At 40.1% G+C, this 21131-nt stretch overlaps 1 protein-coding gene across 3 annotated transcripts; it reads right to left on the bottom strand.

Annotated features, from left to right (window-relative positions):
• Nucleotides 1-665: 665 nt before the first annotated feature.
• Nucleotides 666-20951, bottom strand: LOC120551302 (carnitine O-palmitoyltransferase 1, liver isoform-like). Of its 3 annotated transcripts, XM_039788611.1 has the most exons (20): nucleotides 20754-20951; nucleotides 17402-17445; nucleotides 14504-14649; nucleotides 13366-13505; nucleotides 12623-12794; nucleotides 11692-11793; nucleotides 11168-11305; nucleotides 10891-10968; nucleotides 9258-9365; nucleotides 8676-8763; nucleotides 6097-6292; nucleotides 5329-5514; nucleotides 5124-5229; nucleotides 4921-5037; nucleotides 4054-4218; nucleotides 3804-3932; nucleotides 3417-3572; nucleotides 3170-3280; nucleotides 2278-2370; nucleotides 666-2067 (listed from the first exon to the last, which is right to left on the bottom strand). In XM_039788611.1, the coding sequence occupies exons 3-20, from the start codon at nucleotides 14642-14644 to the stop codon at nucleotides 1945-1947; spliced, it is 2349 nt and encodes a 782-aa protein (XP_039644545.1). In that variant the 5' UTR covers nucleotides 14645-14649; nucleotides 17402-17445; nucleotides 20754-20951; the 3' UTR covers nucleotides 666-1944. The 3 variants fall into 3 exon arrangements, with proteins under 3 accessions (XP_039644545.1, XP_039644544.1, XP_039644546.1); XM_039788610.1 differs by lacking the exon at nucleotides 17402-17445; XM_039788612.1 differs by lacking the exons at nucleotides 8676-8763; nucleotides 17402-17445; nucleotides 20754-20951 and adding an exon at nucleotides 8056-8140 and having other exon boundaries at nucleotides 14504-14644.
• Between the last annotated feature and the right edge of the window lie 180 nt (nucleotides 20952-21131).

Genomic DNA, 21131 nt, shown 5'->3' with positions numbered 1-21131 from the left:
TAGAGTGGTTAAAACAGCCAGTAATATCATGATCAATGAAACCAGAATGAGCTGGGGAGTTGTACTCTATTAGTAATACACATAAAGCCTATTTTACAGAAAGCACCTCCCTGTTTGAAATGCCGCGCTTTGGAAAGTGCTTTCTGATGTATTTGGCAAATACAAATTATTATAACAGGTCAATTACTCCTACAGTTGTTATACCCTGCAGTCTGTATGTGGTATTTATTTTACACAGATATTATTCATGTATTTACGAGGTTCATTTTTCTAATTTTTTAAGCTGTCTTCAATGTTCACTCTTATTTCTCATTATTTAACAGTAGGTGTGCTGTGTCCTTTTGCAGAAATTAAAATTATATAAAATAGATACATAATCTTTTTCCCTTCTGACAAGCCTGTGAGCATTAAAGAGAACGCCAACGCCCTTTTGTGGCGCTAAAGGGAGCCGTACATAATCTGATAAATTCAAGTGATCTCAACTGTACAGTTGCATTTTGGGTAATGTAGGCACCAGGTTTTGACAAGGTATAAACATGCATTGAATAAAAAAAGATATTGCTGGTTCTGCTCCATCCATTTTTTGCCATTATTTCTTTTTTGTAACTGTCTGAAGGCTAAATCGGCGGAGTACTCTTAAGGTAACAAAAAGAAACACTTGTTGGTATTTTTCTTGAAGAATGACTTTATGTTCCTCCATAATATTGCATTACAAAGACTGATCATAGTAATACAACGGCTGATCATAGTAATACAAGACAAGCTCAACTGAAAACCAAAAAGGCAATAATCAATGAAGAATAACAGCAGTCTGTGTCACTGGTACACACCATCTGACCTGCAACACTGCTCAAGGTTAAATACCTGCACATAATGTTCATGAATATAGCTTGCATTGTTACGATGCTTCTTTAATAATCCAGTGGTAATAATAATTACAAAACAGATTTATAGATGGCAGTGAAATAACTGGAGTTCATTACAGTTCAGTTTTTAACTTTTGAAAAGCCTGACCAGTGAAAGATAAACTGACCTACATTATTTGTATGCACATTTTGAATATGTTTAGAAACATGAAATAAAGGTTACAGCCTGGGTGAGCTGGCACTGAATATAATACCAGTCAAAGAGTAATGCCAACCTATGAATTAAGTAGAGCCATGTCATTTCACTACTGCTGTTCCCTGTATAAACAGCCGGGCACTCTCAGCACAGCATTACAATCATGTTGTTTTTGTAGAAAGCAGATATATACATAATGAGTAAACAGTGAGAAGTCCCAGACTTCCGAGATTTCTAAATATGTGGCGTCATTGTTACAGCAATGTTGCATTTAGATGGTAGAAACTGAAATTGCCTCAACAGCCCTGCGTGTTTCCTCTCTGAGCTAATGCGCCGAGACTATAGTACTAATGTACTAATTTAACAACAGAAAATTAGTGGCACAAAAAGTGTGGCACACTTAGTGGTGTCAAAACATAATGCACTTGAATTGATTTTAAATTACTCCCTGTAATAAGGTGAAGTGTTTAGCAATTGCTACCCTAATCCTTGAGTGCTGCAATATGTACTGGCCTTTTTTATTATAATCAAAACATGTCAAAATAATAACTTGCATATTTTCCAAAGGTTTTACTGTTAAAACTAAACGCATAAACCGTACTGTACTTGAGTAACACTTCTTGTTAATCTATGGACCTTTTTCCTTCTCACACACCTATCATCCAGATAATAGACACACACAAATATAGATGCATATTAGTAAAAACATCACCTCCATCTTATCAGTTTCCCCATTGAGCTGACACTTGAAAATCATCTGTGTGACTATAAAATTCTCCCAATGCATGAGGGAAAAAACAACCCCTTTGTTTCCTTACTTCATAGTGTAACATTTACGCTTGTACACCTTCCCTTCAGCATCCTTTTCTCCTGAGTAACCGGCTACAGGTCTTTCTTGGCCTCTGGCCGCTTCTCCTCTGTCTTGAACTCTGTTTGGTTGGGGATCAGCAGCTGTAGCAGGTCGCGCAGAGCTTTTCTGATCTGTGCACCAAACGCATGGGCTGACTGGGGGTGGGGAGACAGAATAAAGAATAAGGAGACTGGGAGATACTTTTTTTTCATCCAACAAGGTTTTATGTCATCTGTTTCATCAATCTAAATAGTAACAGAGATAAACTTTATAAACTAATAACTTCACAATTGCCCCAAGTTGAGGAGTTCATTCTTTTCAACTTTTTCTATGGAGGATAATATTACTACTTGCATTAGACTCACAGTGTCTGTACAGGAGAGCTTGCACGCAATGTTGAAGCTTAAGATGTTCTCTCCCAAAACGGAGTAGGACACCCCATAACCGTCATCAGCCACCTGAAAGAGATACAGACAATAGTTATACTCATGGCTGCTTAATGAAAATCAGAACCCGGAGCCACTTTGAAAAAGAAGGACCTGCGTGGTTTGTTCAATAAATATTAAAAAACAAATTTGCTTGTACTTTTACAGTGTCAAGACTGCAAAAAGCATGGAATGGTACTGTTATTTCTCAAAACTCAAACTGTGTACAGCCATTAAAGGGATAGTTTGGATGTTTGGTGTGAGGTTGTACAGTCAACAGTAGATGGCGGTAGGAACGCCCCCCAGTTTGCAGAAGCAGGCAGCAGTCCCGGCTCAGAACAAAAGCAAATTGCGGCTGTGGACGGGGGCAGCAGCTAAATGTATTTTTAAGCCACCTAAAATAAAATCAATATCAGTTCTATAAGTGTACACTACATTCAGAATATTTTCGCCGCTTTACCTTGCTGTCAGACAGCCATTTATAATAATAAGCCGTTATCTCGCGCTCTTCTCCTTTGACAAAAACAGGTCATTTTACCTCGCAGAACAGGGGAGTTGCTGGTCCACACTGCCTCAATCTGTTAGTTTTTTGTTAGTTCCTAACCCTCTAATAACACCAAAGTCAAACAATAACACAAACTAAGGGATTCGAGGCTGCGGTAGTCCAGCAACCCCCGTGTCCTACGAGGTAAAATTGTAAAATGTGGCTTTGAAAAAGAGCGGCTTCAGTTAGTAAAATGACATGCTACAATGGCAAAATGGAAGTTTATTTCTGGCTTCCAGTTTTGCCATAACTTAAACAGTTGAATGACTTTGTGAATGAAGCACTGACCGGTCCAAAGCCCCCTCCACAGCTGACGTACTCTGGGTGATTGACGAGGTCAAACATCTCCACGTGCATTGGAGACTGACTGGTGGACAGCCGCCACGGCTCAGACTGCACCTGAAATACCCACAAAAGGCCATCGCATCAATTTGCTGAAGTTGCTGCTGTATTGGCTAGGCTAAAGAGATAAATATTCATACTGAACCGGACAGACTGATGTCTGACTAAAAATGACAAAGGAAAAAAAAATAACCTCTTTCAAGAAAGGTGACTCCACTCCGAGGTATTTGGACATCACATAGAGGCAAAAGAGGTGTCTGTCGATGCCAGCTCCAGTCATAGCCAAGCGGTATAAATGCTGGTGCTTTTCTGCCGCTTCGTGGAACAAACGCCTGCACACATGTGCTGCCTGGGGGAGAATGGCAAGAGCAGCATGACTGCTTGGCATAGCACATATTAATGATAGACACTGCATGATTTATGCGAGCGAGAAAAACGCAATAAAACATAATCATTTGCAATGCAGATAGAACCTTTAGTCATTCTCTTTTGATTTCCTATTATGTTATCCACCAAAATGTTCCTTAAACACTGTACTATACTAAAATGATGGAAATGAAGAGAGTTTCCACGGTCTCACCTCTCCACCCTCCAGTGCCCGGATGAAGGCACTGCTCTCATTGCTACAGGAGCGAACAGTCTCGGTCCTGCCCTCCCTGAACAGACGGGTCATGGAGGCTTCGTACGTCAAACAGAATCTCCTCTGGTCCTGAAATACAAAAACAAAAACTCACATGCAACAGATAGCATTCACAGTGTCAAATGCAATGTCCAAATTGAATGTAGTCTGACGCGCACACAAAGGCATGCTACTTCAGAGGGAGGCTTACCCTGTAGTAGGCCAACTGAAGGGCCATCTGAATGAAGGCATCTGGACTGACTCGACACTTCTTGACCTTTCCTTTGCCAAAGTCTTGGAAGGAAAAAACGTGCAAGTCCACATCGCTAGCCAGGGCCTGGGCCACTGCTAGAGACTGGGAGATCTGCTCCTCACACTGGGACAGACACATCCAGACAGCTAACATTAACATGACCATTGCGCTGTGGTTTCAAAAGAATAAGCCATGCTTTCATATCGTTCCAAATAACGAGTCACCACAATGTTAGTCCTGTCCCTGGCGCTGACTGGCTAACCAGTCTTTATGCTAAGCTAGGCTACACTGACTTCACCTTCATATTAAGTATTCAGACATGAGGTTGATATCGATCTTCTTATCTGACTCTTGCCAAGAAAACTAATAATTATATATAAAATATTTCTTTAACAATACAGTGTTTCTCTAGATCCTAAGCAGTCTCCAACATTATAATATATCCTTGAAAATGCATCAATGGAAATGTCAAAATTCAACATAAGCTTTTTTACAATAATTTAGGCAGCTGTTTTTCTTATTATATAACGTGGGTTTGTCACTATGTCAACTCTCACTTTGAAAGATGAAATTAACAAAATAAGATGTTTGCATGCTACAGTACCTATTTAAAATAGATACAAATCTAAATAACAGTAATTGTGACCTTATAATGTTAGCATGAGCCTAATGTGAATTATGTCTACAATACATGCCTCATTTTCAAAACACACTTTTGTAATGCATGTATAAAAAGCCAGTAGAAGTTGTTGCCGACTAGGCAACCTGTGTTCTTTAGCTAAAGGAGAAAAGGAATAAAGGGAAATGTGTGAATGGATAACTAACTTCTGGAGGGATTTCCCAGTTCAGCTTCTGTGGTTGTGGTAGTGATGAATCTACTTCTCCTTTGCAGTGACCCTCTGCATTGTAACCGAGCTGGAAACAGTCAGTGGACAAGACGTGCTGGAAACACACAACAATTTTAAGCGATTGCCTCTCAGAACCAGATGACAACAGTGTGGAGCCTACGTTTCTTTCAGGTTCCTTACCTGCCATAAGTGTGATACCACCGGTGCGTCAGCCCACGAGTGCTCTGCATTGATGCCCATTTTTCCATTCTTGAAGTAAATGATTGTGAAGGACTTGTCAAACCACCTGCATGACAACCAAGATAAAGATTAAACAACACAACATTAAAAACTAGTTCACTTATTACATGTTCACAAGACAGTGATCAGTTATGTGTAAAATTACCTGTCATAACATTTCCCATGCAACAAGGATTTGGCGTAGGAATCTAGACTGGCCGGGTCATCTGCCGTCACGCCGTCGTCATCATCATCCAGGGACACAAAGAAGGAGGCTTTCTCTATGCAGTCCAGGGAGCGTTTATTGACCCCACTGCTGAAATACTTCACCCTGGCTTTAGCCCATGGAATTCTGGGAAACATTTCAGAGGAAAATGATGACATTACATTTAGAGACAAATTTTAGTAGCCGATATTGGCCTATCACAGACATAGCTATTGTATCGGAGTATATGTTGGCGATATGAAATCTTTTCTACAGAACATATAATGCAGAAAACGAGGCTTGAGGGGGTGAATTAGAAATGGTGTCATTGCGTTACTTCTTTATTTAAATGGTCAGCAATTGACTGATACTGAACATACAGTACTGATGTTTATTTAGCTATTTATTTTTATATATTCTTTATTTTCTCTGTGGTTATTTCTTGAATTGGATTGTGAAACATTGTATGCATAATGTATAATGTTCAATATTCTTTAATAAAGTTATTTGTTTAAGGAACCAGCCTTCTGAGTATTTTTACATAGTCATACTGGTGAAAAACAAACCACATAGAAAAGGTCTTTTCACTGCAAATTCACTGCATATAGATAATCTGTGAATTTTGTCCCCTCTAAAATCAATATCGGTCTCAAAAACCGAGTTGGGCTCTAATTACATTAAGGATGTACTGTCCTTTTGTTTTAAGCACTGGTGGTTTGTCAAACTGACCTGTCTCCAGCGGTCAGGGCCCCCAGTTTGGCCTCTCCTTTGGAAGGGGGTGAAGGGTCATCAAGGATCCTCTGAATTTGGAATTCAAGCTCCCTGGGTGACAGGAGTCTGCCTGCCTGGTACACCCTAAGACGAAAGTAGCGACCCCTGTGGTATACCGCTATGTAGTCACTGTCCTGCCAATGTTGCACGGTGTCTTTGCACGTAAAAGAAAAAAAGGAAATATTTAGTGAATTGAGACAAAGAAACACAAATACATCAGAGATGATGCACTTAATTTAGGAATTTATGTGTGCCTTGTGCTTACGTTTATTCAAAACCTCAGCATTTTGTCTGTCCTACTGGCAAGGGTTGTTCTCACATTCATGTCATTCATCTTCAGCAATGCATTCATTTAATCAGTAGGTGATATGAGGCAGGATGCCACCCCCCTTGTTAGCAAAATGACCAAAATGCCTGCCATCCCCCTCTCCACCCCCTAGTAACAGAGAGTACCTGGTCAAGTCTCGTCTGCCTGACGTATTGATCCTTTATCTGACTGAGGTTTGTGCAAGTTAGAATCTATGGCCCCGACCATGTCTCTGAAATATCAGTAGCCTCACTGTGGGCCTAATTTAGTAACACTAGCGCAGTTTGCGCTGCGTCTGTTTATGCAAGTTCGGTAATAGCGCACGCTATGCTTCCACATTTTGCGTAGTATTTATCAACCCTGACACCCATCAGGCAATCAGCGTCTTTCTCCGCCCACTATACCGTAAATTGCGCTGTAGCAAAGCGGTACTTGTGCTATGATATGGCTGAGTGCAGACTGCGATATTCCCACTGCTGATGCTATGACTGTTTGAAATGATCCTGATGCCAATATTTGTAATGTAGCGAGGAGTTTAACAACTGGTGGAATGGGATGTGAACGCTGAGTGGGAGATTCAATTTCATCTTTGATTTCTTCCAGTAACTCTAATATTGCATGGCTGCTTGATCTGTAACGCTAAATGATGTTGTGTTCACTGACAAAGTGTGATTCTTGTGTTAAAAATATTTTCAGCCTCGACTATGTCTTCGTCCTGCTCAAATTACTGTTGCCATTTCACCAGCGGCATAAAGGTCTACGAGGTAACTTGATTGCGGCTGGTTTAGAACTTGCTTCTTTAAGAGGCGGAGAATTTCCCCCGCGAGAATAGAGGGGCCCTTACTGAGAGGCTTTGTAAATACCAACGGAATATATAATTAGGTGCACTTTGCGCTTATCCTCCCACCTTTTCGGGTGGAACTCCCACTTTCCCCACGACCCTCCCACGAACGCATATTGAAAGCGCAACTTGTCTCTTCTCGCTCATGTGGCAGACAATCTGCGATTTTACCCAAGTGCGCCCTGTTTCTAAATAGCCCGCATTGGTTACGTCCGTCTTTGCGACCAATTAGCGTCTGGAAACAGGCGCAAACGGCTTGATAAATCTAGCCATGTGTGTTGATTAATCCATGGCGCTGTCCATGGTGCTGAAGTAGCAAACAGATTTGTAATGGCGACTTTCTCTCTGAGTCTCGCATTTCTTTCAGTTCCCTTGTGGATCTATGATATTGTCAAAACTATATAGCTTTTATATAGTTTAGATAAAACTAAACGGATACCTTAACGCCGACTTAAATGGAAGAATGAAGAAACACAGTGCTGAAGAAGGCATGCCTGAGTAAAGGGAAGCAAGGGTGTTTCTTTTTTTTAGTAGGGTGACTATCAAGATATTGGCTCATTAACATAATGAACAAGGAACATTTACTATATATGAGACAGGGATATGTCTTCATTTTAAATTCTTAATTATCATACCTGCAAACTCAGAAGGCCTGAAAAAGGTGACACATCTCTTAAATGTTACATCTCTTGAATTATACAAAGTAAAAAAATGTTTTCTAAGATCTAAAACTAGGATTGAGCCGGTTGTGTAAAAGCATTAATACTACCTGTTAGTGTTCCAGGGATTCGACAAGTGTCAAACATCCTCTCAAATTGATAGGAACAGCAAGGAACTGCAGACCTCAACAATAACTGAGCAGGATAAAGGATGGGAACAGTGCAAAAAGAGAGTAAGGGAGAGAAAACAAAAAGGACGATAGAAAACAGTGTTGGGAAGAAATAGAAAGAGAACCAGGGAAGGAAGGAAAAGATGAGAAAACGAAATGTGTGGGCAGAAGAAAATAGACATTAGTTGAAGACAGACCCGTTCCAGAAACCCAGACAGACCTGCGATGAGACCAGAAGGCAAGAGGAGACAGATGAGAGATGACAGGATGGACTGTACAGCAGACATATTATGACTCAGTGAATTGCGGCGCCTTTGTTTCTTGAGACCATACACACACATTAACACTCGTCTTTCACACAATTTTCTATCCCACGCTTAAACTCCAGACAGCTCAGACACATGCAGTTTGCCTCATAATCTCTGAAGCAGCAGTGTGTTAGCTTTTCTCACTTGCTGAAGCAACCTGCTAATGTTTAGACAATATCATATTCAGCACTGTGTGAATATTGACGTTGCCACAGCGTGTGTCTATGTGCGTTTGCATGTCAGTCTCTTTACCAGTCTCCTCTCCAGGAATGCGTGTGGTGTTGAATAGCCTCTCACACTGAGCTGAACACAGAGGAATGACAGTGCCTGGTATACGGTTCTGGGAAACGGAGAGGAGAGGGCGAAGGCAAGGACAGAGGAGAGCAGTGGAGGGAACGTAGAATCAAGCGAAAAGAGGGAGTTTTTTTTTTTTTTTTTTAAGAGAGAGGAAACGAGGGTAGTAAATAAAGAGAAATCAAGCGAGCGAAAGAGAGGTGGAAAGGGTGAGAGATGAGCATGGTATGAGAACATGAGGGAAAGTGTCTTCACATAAACATTAAAAAGGAGAGATGCACACGCTACCATATTATAAACAGTCAAGACACACAAACAGCAATGAATGGATGTTACTCACACAGTCAAAACATGTACTGATGGCCTCATATGTTTCTATTGTAATCATTTACCAGTACATAATATTTTCAGGTTCCACAAAGAAATTTGTCTCATCATTTTGAGAAATTTTATCAAAAAATCTTCTGTTGCCATAGCAAAGAGACATAAATAGTGAACGCCTCCACGGGGCAGTTGGGTTGGCTGGTGGGCTAAACTCACAGGTTTAAGCTCTTCTTTGTTGAGTTTGCGGCGGTATAGGAAGAATGCGTGAAGGCTGTTGCCTGCCCTGGCCGCCTGGATGGGTGTGGGCGTCACATACATAAAGTCCTGGGGAGAGAACGCAGGAAGAGACAGGAAGTCAGGAGAAGAATAAACATGGGCGACTATTTTCCAAACATATTGATCCGCCTGGGATTACAGAATCAAGATCCGCGTTCTGCTTGGAGAGTTTGGGTCAAGCGTGCATGAGTAACAATCCTCTCAGTTATTATCGCTATGGTTCTTTTAATCAAAAAACAAAGGATTGGAACATGCTTGAGAAAATAGTTGTTTTTGCTAGAAGCCATACCTAAAAACAACATTCACATTCATATTACTGTATGTGTTAAGATGTATGAATATAAACGTGAGCGTTGTTGACAAAGAACATAAATTAATTTGGACTTTTCCAGGATTATTAAAAAAAGGTAAAAACCTGTGACAAGCAGTAATACACAATTATTTTTCTCTCCTTGTGACAAACAAACAATGCCCACAAATGATTCCCAGACTGAATCCTTAAATATCTCAAAGGCAGAGGTGGGTAGTAACCAGTTACATTTACTCCGTTACATTTACTTGAGAAAATTTTTGAAAAAATTATACTTCTAGGATTAGTTTTAAATCACTATACTTTTTACTTGAGTAGATTTGTGAATACGAAACTGTACTCTTACTCCGCTACATTAGGCTACAATGAGCTTGTTACTTTTCTTTTTACCTCTTTGGTATTCTACGCGTCATTGTTTTTATCTCCCCCGCGTACGTTTTATTTTGACAGAGAGAGAGACTTCTGCTAAAGGCTCTACCACGTGACTGTGTTTCACCAATCAAACGTAGTTGTGCAGTCTCGTCACGTGACCATACTCAATCTCAGCGGCAGGACGGGTTAGCTTTACAGTCGTAGCATAACAAAAATGTCAGAATCAACTGTCGGCGATGCAGACACAGACGAGGAGGAACACCCCTGGCCTCATATTGAAAGCATGTTTACCTTAGTAAAAGTGTGAAACAGCAGCCAAATTACCTTGTTCTAGTTCTGCCTGCAGAGCCTGGTAAAAAAGTATAAAGGTTTGGAAATTTGTGTTACTTGGGCTTATTTATTTTTGATTTATTATTATTTTATTGATTTTATTTTTTAAGTACTTAAATTTACCTGGATTATTTTAATTTAAGCTATTTTGTAATTAATTAATTAATTTTAATTAATTTTATTGATTGGATGAACTATAATTTGCCTAAAGATGATTATTTTGTATTTTTGTCTGTCTGATTGTGTTAAAAAATAAATCAGACATTACTCAACAGTTACTCAGTACTTGAGTAGTTTTTTCACCAAGCACTTTTTTACTCTTACTCAAGTAATTATTTGGATGACCACTTTTTACTTTTACTTGAGTCATATTATTCTGAAGTAACAGTACTTTTACTTGAGTAAAATTTTTGGCTACTCTACCCACTTCTGCTCAAAAGCCATGAAATAGAATAAAGTAACCTTCAAGGCCTGATACAGTCAACATTTCCACCATCAAACAGAGTTAAACTTAACACCATGTTAGACTGGAAATTTCTGAGAATGAAAAGCTTTTCCTACCATGCCAAAATAGTTACTGTTGACCATTATTGGGCCACGTCCACGTAGATAGACATATTCCTCCCACCAGTCACTTACCTGAAAACAAACACACAATAAAATCTTTGAGACGGAGCGAATTATAAAGCCAACTGGCAGTCACTTATATATTCAGACCGGTTAAATAATTTAAACCACAGAACCTCATAAAGATATACATTGTTAATGGAATTTTAAATTCCGTACGTGATGTTTGAAGTAGCCACAATCAACCAGAGCATTGTGGTCAACCACTTACGTAGTTGGTGGACCAAAGAGCTTTGAGTTTGAGGTACCACTGCAGGCGGTTACCGAGGCTGCTCTCAAACTCTGACGCCAGCTTGGTCATGTGTTCATACTGTCTATCATCCATCAGCGGACGCACTGATTCCAAGTGCTAAACAGAAGTGACGAGTAAAGAATAAGAAAAAGAATAAGCATCATTCAGCAGAAATAAAATGACCACCAGATTAAATAGTCAACTAAATACAGAAACCTAGAAAACGGTTTGTGATGGTATGTGGAAGTCTTCTACCATAACTCTGCTGATATAACAACAAATCTATTTCCCATTCTATCTCCTCTCGTTTGTCAAATATATCTCAATATAGAAGGGTAGATACCAGGCATTTTTATACATTTCGTAACTAGTTTGCAGCCAGCATCAACAACAACAAAGGACATGTGGTGCAACAGAGGCAGGAAATGGGAGAAAGTGATTCATCTGTTTCCTGGTCAGTAATCAGCGTGTTGTCATTTCCTCTGCTTCGTGTGACGTCTCACCCTCTTGACTGTGTCCTTGATGGCAGGCACAGGCAGGTTTGGCAACGAACCCTGGTAGCTGTAGAGCAGAGGCTTTCTGCCAGAGAAGATCCGCACCAGAGCCTGGCATAAAAAACAAACAGACTCAAAATATTAAAGTGAGGACATACTAGGGCAAAATATTTTTTGGTTTTCTTCAAGTAGTATCGTAGAATATCATATATCATAACAATCAGATTAAATTAAGATAAAATTAAAGAGACTGTTCAACCCCAAATCAAAAAATGTTCCTCTTGTCTGTAGTGCTGTTTATCAGTCTACATTGTTTGGGTGTCAGTTGCCCAGTGTTGGAGATATCATAATCACAGACCTGGTTGTGAGCCGTTTAATGCATCAACTATTTGCTTTCTAACATAGCATGTAACATTCTGCTCACAACTCGGTCTGTGAATTGTCTCGAGTAACCAGGTCATGATTTCTGGAAAGAGACATTGCTGTTGAGTTTTTCAAATGTAATTTGTTTTGCGGCTTTGAGCACCCCAAGCTGAGTGCCATCTAGTTCTAATGTATTCGAGAGAAGAAGACATCTCTATCTCCAACTCGCACCAAAACAATCTAGTTTAATAAATAGCATTACAGGTAAGAGGAAAAATATGGATTTTTGATTTTGCGGTGAACTGTCCCTTTAAGGTGATTAGATGACTTGTAGATTGACACATTTTCCTTTTATTTATCTCTTTTCTTGCAGCATAAAACACACACATTTTGTAGTATGGGAGGACATAAAAACTATGTTGCTACTCTTAAAAAAAACCCAATATGAAACATTACAGTGTACTAATTGTATTTTTAACAACAGCATATAACGTACCAAAGATTACAGAACTTGAAGACAGTAAAAGGTATGGTTAGTTTACGGTGCCAAGTGGAAAAGGTTTGAAACAACACTGACCACCCAGACTTTGGTGGTGTTGGACATCTTGCCGTGCTTCTCGAACATCCAGCGGTGGTAGGAGAGCAGCTTCTTGAGGCACATGCGCATGGTGAAGATGAGCAAGAGCCATAGCATGGTACTGAAAAGAACTGCTGACACCAACGTCTGACACTGGGTGCTCATAGACTGGCTGCAAATGGTGAGAGAAGGTGGACAGATTGATAGATGGGAAAGAGGGAGAAAAAAAAGAACAGGAAGTGAAACAAATAACAGTAAAATGGAACTAGAAGCAAGATGAACAGGGAACAAGGACTGATGGGAAGAAAAACTACTTTCAAAAGATTTAAACTACAAGAGCTAGCTGTTTCACAGTGGCAATATCAAGCATGGAAATCTCAAATTAATTCGTTCCCTTTTCCGAATCAGTGCTGTGACCAATATACCTTCACTTAAATGCTAAATCTGTTTTTTTTATGAAGGGAACAGTGGATAGGAGAAAGGAAGAAGAACAGGAGAACATTGTAAAGATGAGGCAAAAAGAAACCTAAAAATATATATTACAGAAGACAATGAAAAGGAAGAATGGGAAGGGTAAGGCCTATTTTAACCACACTATACATCTATACATACTGTACACCCATCTCTGTGACACAATGTACAATCAGGGAAAGGGAATGTTTAGTGTCTGCAGAGGGTGTCTGGTAAATCAAAAGATTAATTATTAACTTTAACAATTTTCATGGAGTCACGAGATGCGTTACCTGACTGGCAGGTGCTCCTGTATCTTGGCTATGAGTCCCATGGAGGGGTCGGAGCGTGTGTACATAGTAGCCAGGATTGCTATGACCACAAAAAGCCAGGAGGAAGGACTGGCAGGATATACCCCCGTTATCACGCTGTTCTGTTAGCACGAGACAAGAGAGATTGATTTGAAATCCCATTCTTCCTGTTCACAATCAGTACACTTGATAATTGATCAGTGGCAAGATAATTAATCCATGATCACAATAAAGTAAGACATAACTGCATTTAGCTCTGTGTCAAACATGAACCTGATTTACACAAAAAATCACAGAGAATTGAACTGTTAATTTAAGGCTTTTTGCAGCAGGTGCATGTCCGACTTGGTATGAAATGCTTACACATCAAACATCCCTTTAAATCTTATCCACATTGCTTCTGAATATGAATGAGTGATGGAAGTGAGGATCAAACAAAGACATGAGGGTACCCACACGCAAAGAGTGCATTGTTATGTGTGGCATGAAGTCCACACATTATAACAGGAAAAAACTCCCTGAGAGCATGCTCTCACTTTCTTTGTGTTGGCATTTTAAACTCAGGTGGATTCATGAGGACTATGATTAACTGCCCCACAGATCTCTGCAGGGTATATCGACACAGCTAACTACACTATCTGTTCAATCTGAGTGTTCTGTTTTGCAGAGGTGCTGTTGCTCCGTGCGGCGCCAAGATGCCCAAGACTATTGTGATTGGTTTAATTAAATGCCAATAAACCAGAGCACGTTTTTCTCGCCAGACCCCCCTCCGCAGTGCTGTGGGGGAAGGTCTGGCAATGCGAGAATAATGTTTCAATGAATGCGGTGAACGTACAAGTAACTTATAACTTATAAGAATGCCAAATCCAAGTGTATTCTGTTTATTCTTGCAAAGCTACAAACCTGCAAATTGAGAAGAATGAGCAGAAAAATGAACAAAAACACTAAAACCATTATATGGACAGGCCAACAGAATAGAATTTAGCTCTGACACAGATTCAAGTGCAGACATGAAGAGAGGAGGACACGCAGTAAGAACAAGGAGGAAGAAGCACATATGCGATTATCATAGACAGTTTTAGGACACGGACAACAAGTGTGACAGCCAGAATGAAGATACCTTGAGTCCGATGATACGCTTCTTCCACGAGCGCACACCAGAGAGGTAGATCTCAGTGAGGGCCTGGTGGGACAGCTGCAGATCAATGCCCTCTCGCGTGACCGTGAACTGGAAGGCCACCGCCTGGTGGGCTTCTGCCATGATGACTGTGCATGATGAGAGAGACAGTTTAACTTTAAATTTAAATAGTCGGCACAGCCCACCTAACTCGACTCGTTTGTTTTTGGTTTTCCTTAAGGCTCTGACACACCAACCCGACGGCCGACCGTCGGCAGAACTGCCTCCCCGAGTTGGTCAAAAAAGCAGGCGGCACTAATCTGTATTGTTGTCCAAAAAATGAAAACCGGCAGCTGTTTGGACGAACGTGTCACGTTGGTCTGGCTTCTCCCGAATTTCAAAACTGACCTTAAAGATGCAGTAGGTAAGTCTTATAAAACTAACTTTCTGTCATATTTGCTGAAACTGACCCTATGTTCCAGTAGAACTACATGAATTATGTTAAAAAAAAAAAAAAAAAAAGACAGCTCCTCTGGCACCTCCTACAGCCTGTAGTGCCATTGGCAAAATTCCACCGCTCCCGGTTGATTTTCTCCAATCAGGGCCACAGGGGTGGTCTATCTGCCTGTCAATCACTGCTCAGGCACGTACACGCATATATAGCGTTCTCCCCTCCCCCCTCCCCGTGCACGAGCCGCAGAAAAGTTTTCCAAAACTCCGTGAATAATGGAGTAGCTTTTCAGAGGTGGCGTGGCTGCAGGATTTTAAAGATCTGAAGAACGATGCAGACGTAGCCACATTTCCTCTCAACAGGTAACATAATTACCATGAATGATTTATCTTTCACTTGGTTATTAGTAGTCAAAAGTCCACAAAGCTACGTTGGTGAGGATGATAGTAACGTTTGCACAGTGGTCGGTCTGATGTGATGCTGAAACGGTAGCCTGCTAGTTAGCATCGTTTTACTGTTGGTGAGTAAAGTTAACGTTGTGTTAGTGTTTAGTTATTGAACATGTTGTCTGTCTGACATGCCGGCAGTTCTGTCAAACTCCCTTGTGTGGGAGGGGCTTAGGAGACGGTTTGGGTTGCAGCAGAAAGGGGGGAGGGACTGAGAAGTTGTCGATGTTCAAATTTGTTGGCAAAGTCCTGGCTCTTCAAAATCTTACCTACTGCAGCTTTAATGGCGGCTCGTTCAGAATACTATCTCGTATTTTACGAAATTAGTTCACCGAAACGAGTTTCTGAAAACATTTTAAGCGAGAAATAGGCCATGCAGTTGCTGAATCTGTCTTTATTTCAGATTGACAAATGTCACTTTAAAAGATTTTCATCAGATTTTGAGAGGCGTTCGTCAGGCTCATCCTGCTCGTCATTTCCAGGATAGCACTCCACCAATCAGATTGGCCATTGAGTCCGACTGCCCACTGGCCGATTCAACATGTCAAATCAGCCCAAATGAAGGCCGAGGGCTCCTCCGACTGACGACGGCACGGAATACACCGAACAGACTCGAGTCACCGACCTCACCAGACTGTCCGACGGCCGATAATCGGGTTGGTGTGTCAGCGAGTTTAAAGTGATGGTTCGGAGTAATTTCACCCTAGGGTCCTTTGCACCATGACCTCGAGCCAAACACCCACCCAGAAGCTTTTTTCACCTGGGTCGAACATTGGGAGAGTTAGCGTAGAGTAGCGTTATCAGCTGAATAGCTTAGCGCAGGGGCTAATGGACCCACATTTGTATGGATAATAGGGAGGAAAGAGTACAAGCCCATACAGAGCCTGTATGAGCAAGCGGTCAGAAAACAAGCTGAAAGAATCACCGTAGACTCACTACACCCTCTCTTCCCCGAATATGAACTTCTGCCATCAGGCAGAAGATTCCGTGTGCCAAGATGTAAAACAAACAGACTAAAGTTATCATTTATTCCAACTTCTGTCAAGCTGCTGAACTCCAATAGTAAATCTTAGTCCAGCAGAGCAGGGGTGCAGTAAATACCCCAGCCATTTTTGCACTTTGCACTTTAATTATTACAGTTAATTCTCAGGATGTTGTGTTTTCAGTGTTGTCAGTGTCCTTTTGTGCTTTTGTGTCCTTGTGTCTCAGGACGCTGTGCTGATCTCACTTTTATGTTGATTTTATTTTATTTTACTTTATTTTACTTTATTTTACTGTACTTAACTTGAAAATGTTTTTATGTTACATATTGTCTGTGTTATAAAAAACGATGGGTAGTTAAAGTTTGTAAGTACACCAGAAGTTTATGAACACTTGCCTGCTCTCTTCTGCTCTCTGCTGCTGCTGCTGCTACCTGCAGTTAGACGAGTGCTTACAAATTACAAAAAAGAACCGAAAAGAGATACAACAAAAATATTTATCAATTTAATGATTAAATAAGGTAATGTCTCCAAACTTACCTCAATTATTACTTGTCTCCTGTTAGTTGTACTACAGCACTTACTTAAAAAAAAAAGTTAAATTAAAAAATACTTTTGTTGCATCTCTTTTCGGTGTAACTTGTAGACGTCCCTAAGCACTCGTCTTACAGCAGCAACAACAACAGCAGAGAGCAGATGCCAGCAGGCAAGTGTTATTTACATAAACTTCTGGTGTACTTACAAACTTTCCAATCCATCATTTTATAACCTATTTGTACTACTGTAGACGTTTGGTATCATTTCGGGCATTATTAGTGGGGTAACTTACGAGATACAAACGTGGGTCCATTAGCCCCTGCGCTAAGCTATTCAGCTGATAACGCTACTCTATGCTAACTCTCCCAATGTTCGACCCAGGTGAAAAAAGCTTCTGGGGGGGGTGTTTGGCTCGAGGTCATGGTGCAAAGGACCCTAGGGTGAAATTACTCCGAACCATCACTTTAAGCAAAAGTCAGGATAGTACCTGGTCCATTCTTTGTTACCACCTCGGTCGAGGTTCCAACCGAGCTAAGCAGATACGAGAAGGTGGAGTTAAAACACTGCAGACCACTGATTAGTCAGAGAGACATCCTGCCCACATTTATGAATAGCCAACCTACTGTCAAAAGCGACTGCAATTTTTTTTATTCTCTCGCCCCAGATTTTAAAAAAAAATAGCAGCCTATTAATACTATGCTGTACACTACACTGAACAATTGACAAAGTGTAGACATCGTTGTTACGACGCAGAGAACTGCCTGAAAACTGTCAACAAGAAAATTAACAATGTAAACAGCCAAAAGCAACATTATGCTTTGTGAATTGTATTTAAAATTGGACTGACGGGAAAGGTGGTAGCAAGTGCTATGAAGAAACAGCAGAACAGAAGATTTATCCAAAAAAAAGATGATGAATTGCACAATTTGCGCATTCATGCCCAAAACACATCCATCTCATGCATGAGCATTTTAAAGAGAAGCTAAAAAAGACACACATTATTTATGAGTCCTTTTGAATGCAAAGTCAACTTGAAACTTTAATAGGACAGCGCTGACTGGCTGCTGATGTGATTGGGAATATTTGTTTAATGCATTAACTGCTTCTCTTCACAAAGGGAATTGATTTTCCTCCCGAAATAGGCTATGGACAATGCCCCGAGGTTGAGTCACAGTGACAATCCCCGTGGAGGCCACGTCTGCTGTAATTGTGTATGTCTAAAAATGACAAACACACACGCACAATTCCCTCATCGTCCGCAGGTCCCATTGAGGTTCTGCTCTTTAGCTCAGATCTGGCAGATACAGTCGTGCCTGTTCCAAGGACTAACAGCAGTACATTTCAGCCCATTTCTTTCAGTGCCAACACACCGCCTCAGTTTAGTGCTGACTGCCCACATATCGGAGGAGCCACTAATAAATGTTTTGAGAGCTTAAGCTGCATTGACAGTGTAGTAATCCTAAGCATCTCCGCAACTTTGATTCCCAATTCACTTAGAGCTCATGTCTTTACAGCTGTGTTATAAAAAAAGACTGCCGGACAATGATACAGCTTAACAATGATATTCTTGATAAGGCTACAGATATAGTATAATTGAATAGAGTAATTAATAAGGGGAATTGGCTATGAATAGTAAAGTCTGTTCAAAGATGTTACAGTTTAAAGGTTTTTAAAGGGGCTGTACTCAACATTCAGCAAACAACTATTTGCTATGTAAAGATATAGGGGAGTAATGATGTCCTGGGCATAAGTCACACTCCCTCTATGTGTGTTGTAATCCAAGCTTCTCTGTTCCTTGTTTTCATGTTGCATGAGGCCGTGAAATAACGTTTTTCTGAAGAGCTGACACAATCCTGTACCTGCTTGACTAAACAACTTTTTATTTAAATTTTATTTTAAATTTGTATTTTAGAAAATACAAACAAACTAAATTTCACATTTAAATCCCTTGTTCTATTGTTTGACTGTAACTTTAGTTAGTAGTGAAATGTGATATTGTCAGGTTACTGTTATCATACTCACATTGTAGAAGCAATCACATAATTGAAAAACAGACATACTAGAAATATTCTTGAATTTTGAACTCTGAAGTACTATTATATGTTATTTATGTGTTTGAATTCTCCAAAAATGCAAAGATCCTGCACAACCCCGAACAACTGACAACCAGTACCAAGGTTATATGCTTTCAACTGTGGACATGACATCACTATCATATAAAGCAGATTTTATTGTAAAATCAGATACTGTTTAAGTCAATTAAATAATCCATACCATGTGTCCTTGTCACACTGTTGACTGCAAATCTGAAAAATGTCCCAATATTCCATCCACTCTTTTTGGATGATATGATGTGAAGTTGTTCAACAATATTAACTAAGCTTACCATTATTTGGAAATTATTTTTTAATTGGTTAAGTTACAATGGTTTCACACTCAGTTTTTTTTTCTTCCAGTTGAAGAACTCATCTTAAATTATGTTACTATTTATCATTTGCAGACCTTGAAAAGACAAATCTTTAAATCCCTGAGCTCAGGGCTCAGTCACAGCCAGCCTTCAGCTCATACCAGATGCTACTTTTAATCAATACTAAGACATGGTTGTTCATACTAGAATAGACTCTTTTTTTACTGGTCACACACAGTTTGTAATTTGATTTTAAATGTTTACGCACTGGCTCCGTGTTACAGTAATGGTTGTCCCTAGGTAGGGCATTTCTTGTTGTTCCTAAAACATGCCTTATTACTTAAGGTGACTTTCAGCCTTCACTGTTCAGCCCTTCACGGTGGAGTTTCCTAGATACGAATGTCTAGCTAGCTAAATAACTATCATCTTTTAAATCACTTCATCAAACTTGATCATACTTTAAGATCTGCTGGGTTTTAATCTGGATTACTGAAAAACGTCATAACTTAGTGTTTGAGAACTACATTACTTTTTTACTTTACTTTCATAAATAAAGTTATTCTCCTTCAGTGGAGGAATGCAGAGTCTATAAACTTAACGTTACATACATATTGATGGATTCTCATGTTGAGAAGTAACATTAAAGCCACTGTAAGCCATTTCCTTATGTATTGTCAGTGTTTTATGAGACAGGACTGGGAACAGTTGGTCACCTTTCAATGTTTAACAAGCAGAAAACCTCTGACTGCCATAAACTAGCTACTATGTCAACTCTATAGAGAAACATTAGTTAACCCATGCACTGAATGTGCAATTGACTATATGAGGTATGTGGTAGGACAACTTCCAAAAGGTAGCTAGCTAAAGTCAACAAACTTGTTGCAAATTTAAATTATTTGCTGAGCAAACAAGGTTAACATTCAAGATGACCCTCTAGCCCTTTCAGCCAATATAGCCCCAAATGAAGAGCAGATAGGAATTGGGGGGGGGGGAATGTCATTATAGCTAGCTAACACTCCCGGAACCTTGCTACATTTTAGTAAAGCAATAACGCTAAGCAAGGTCCTGTTTACAAAGTAAAATGTGATTTAGCAGTAGTACCAGTATTATTAATCAGCTTTACGTATTTAGTCATCATCGTATTGTTATACATATTAACGTATTATTATATTATATCTGAAAGCTCCACACTAATGTTAGCTTTTATGCTACAAATATGGAAAGCCAGTTGATGCCGGTTGATGCACGTTAATGCTAGCTGACGTTTTAACTAGCTAGCTAACAGCTAGCCGAGCGTCCAGCCTATTATGTAGTGAGCTAACGTTAGGTACTAACAGATGCTGATGGGGCTTCTTAACGTTCATGGAAAGATGCGACTGTGTGTGTCTTCATTATGACGCACTACAACATTGCCATAACCCTGTTAACATACCTGTTGTTGTTTACGAAATTTTCAGCATATAGCTAGAGTAGCAGGAAAACGACTGTTAACTTCTGACGACGACCAATTGCCCGGTGTCTTTTGCTGTTGTGTCGGCCCTCTCCACTGAACAACTGTAGCCTACTACAGATGCTGCGCTCTCCTGGATGGAGCGGATGCTGCCTTCAACGACTGTCGGAAATGTCGCAATCGCGCAGTGGCAGTGAGTTGTGTCAATGCCTGAGCTGTTACGTTTAAGGGGCGGAGAGAAGCCTATGTCAACATCTCACGATTAGGAATTTATTTGACGTTCTATCTAGTATTAACGTCTGACTGTCGTATACTTTGAATAAAACCCATTAGGAAATAATCCGTGGCATGTAAATCTTT

The sequence above is a fragment of the Perca fluviatilis genome, chromosome 21 (genome assembly GCF_010015445.1).
Source record: "Perca fluviatilis chromosome 21, GENO_Pfluv_1.0, whole genome shotgun sequence".
NCBI lineage: Eukaryota > Metazoa > Chordata > Actinopteri > Perciformes > Percidae > Perca > Perca fluviatilis.
This window is presented reverse-complemented; position numbering and strand designations above follow the sequence as displayed.

What these genes read in the sequence shown, in the direction of transcription:
- LOC120551302 (XM_039788611.1), bottom strand. Translation starts at nt 14,644, where the DNA reads ATGGCAGAAGCCCACCAGGCGGTGGCCTTCCAGTTCACGGTCACGCGA. An exon ending in CATTCCTGGAGAGGAGACTG is followed by an intron (nt 6,293 to 8,675) that starts GTAAAGAGACTG and finishes TTACGTGCAAAG; the next exon opens with ACACCGTGCAACATTGGCAG. An exon ending in AGTCACCTTTCTTGAAAGAG is followed by an intron (nt 3,281 to 3,416) that starts GTTATTTTTTTT and finishes TGGGTATTTCAG; the next exon opens with GTGCAGTCTGAGCCGTGGCG.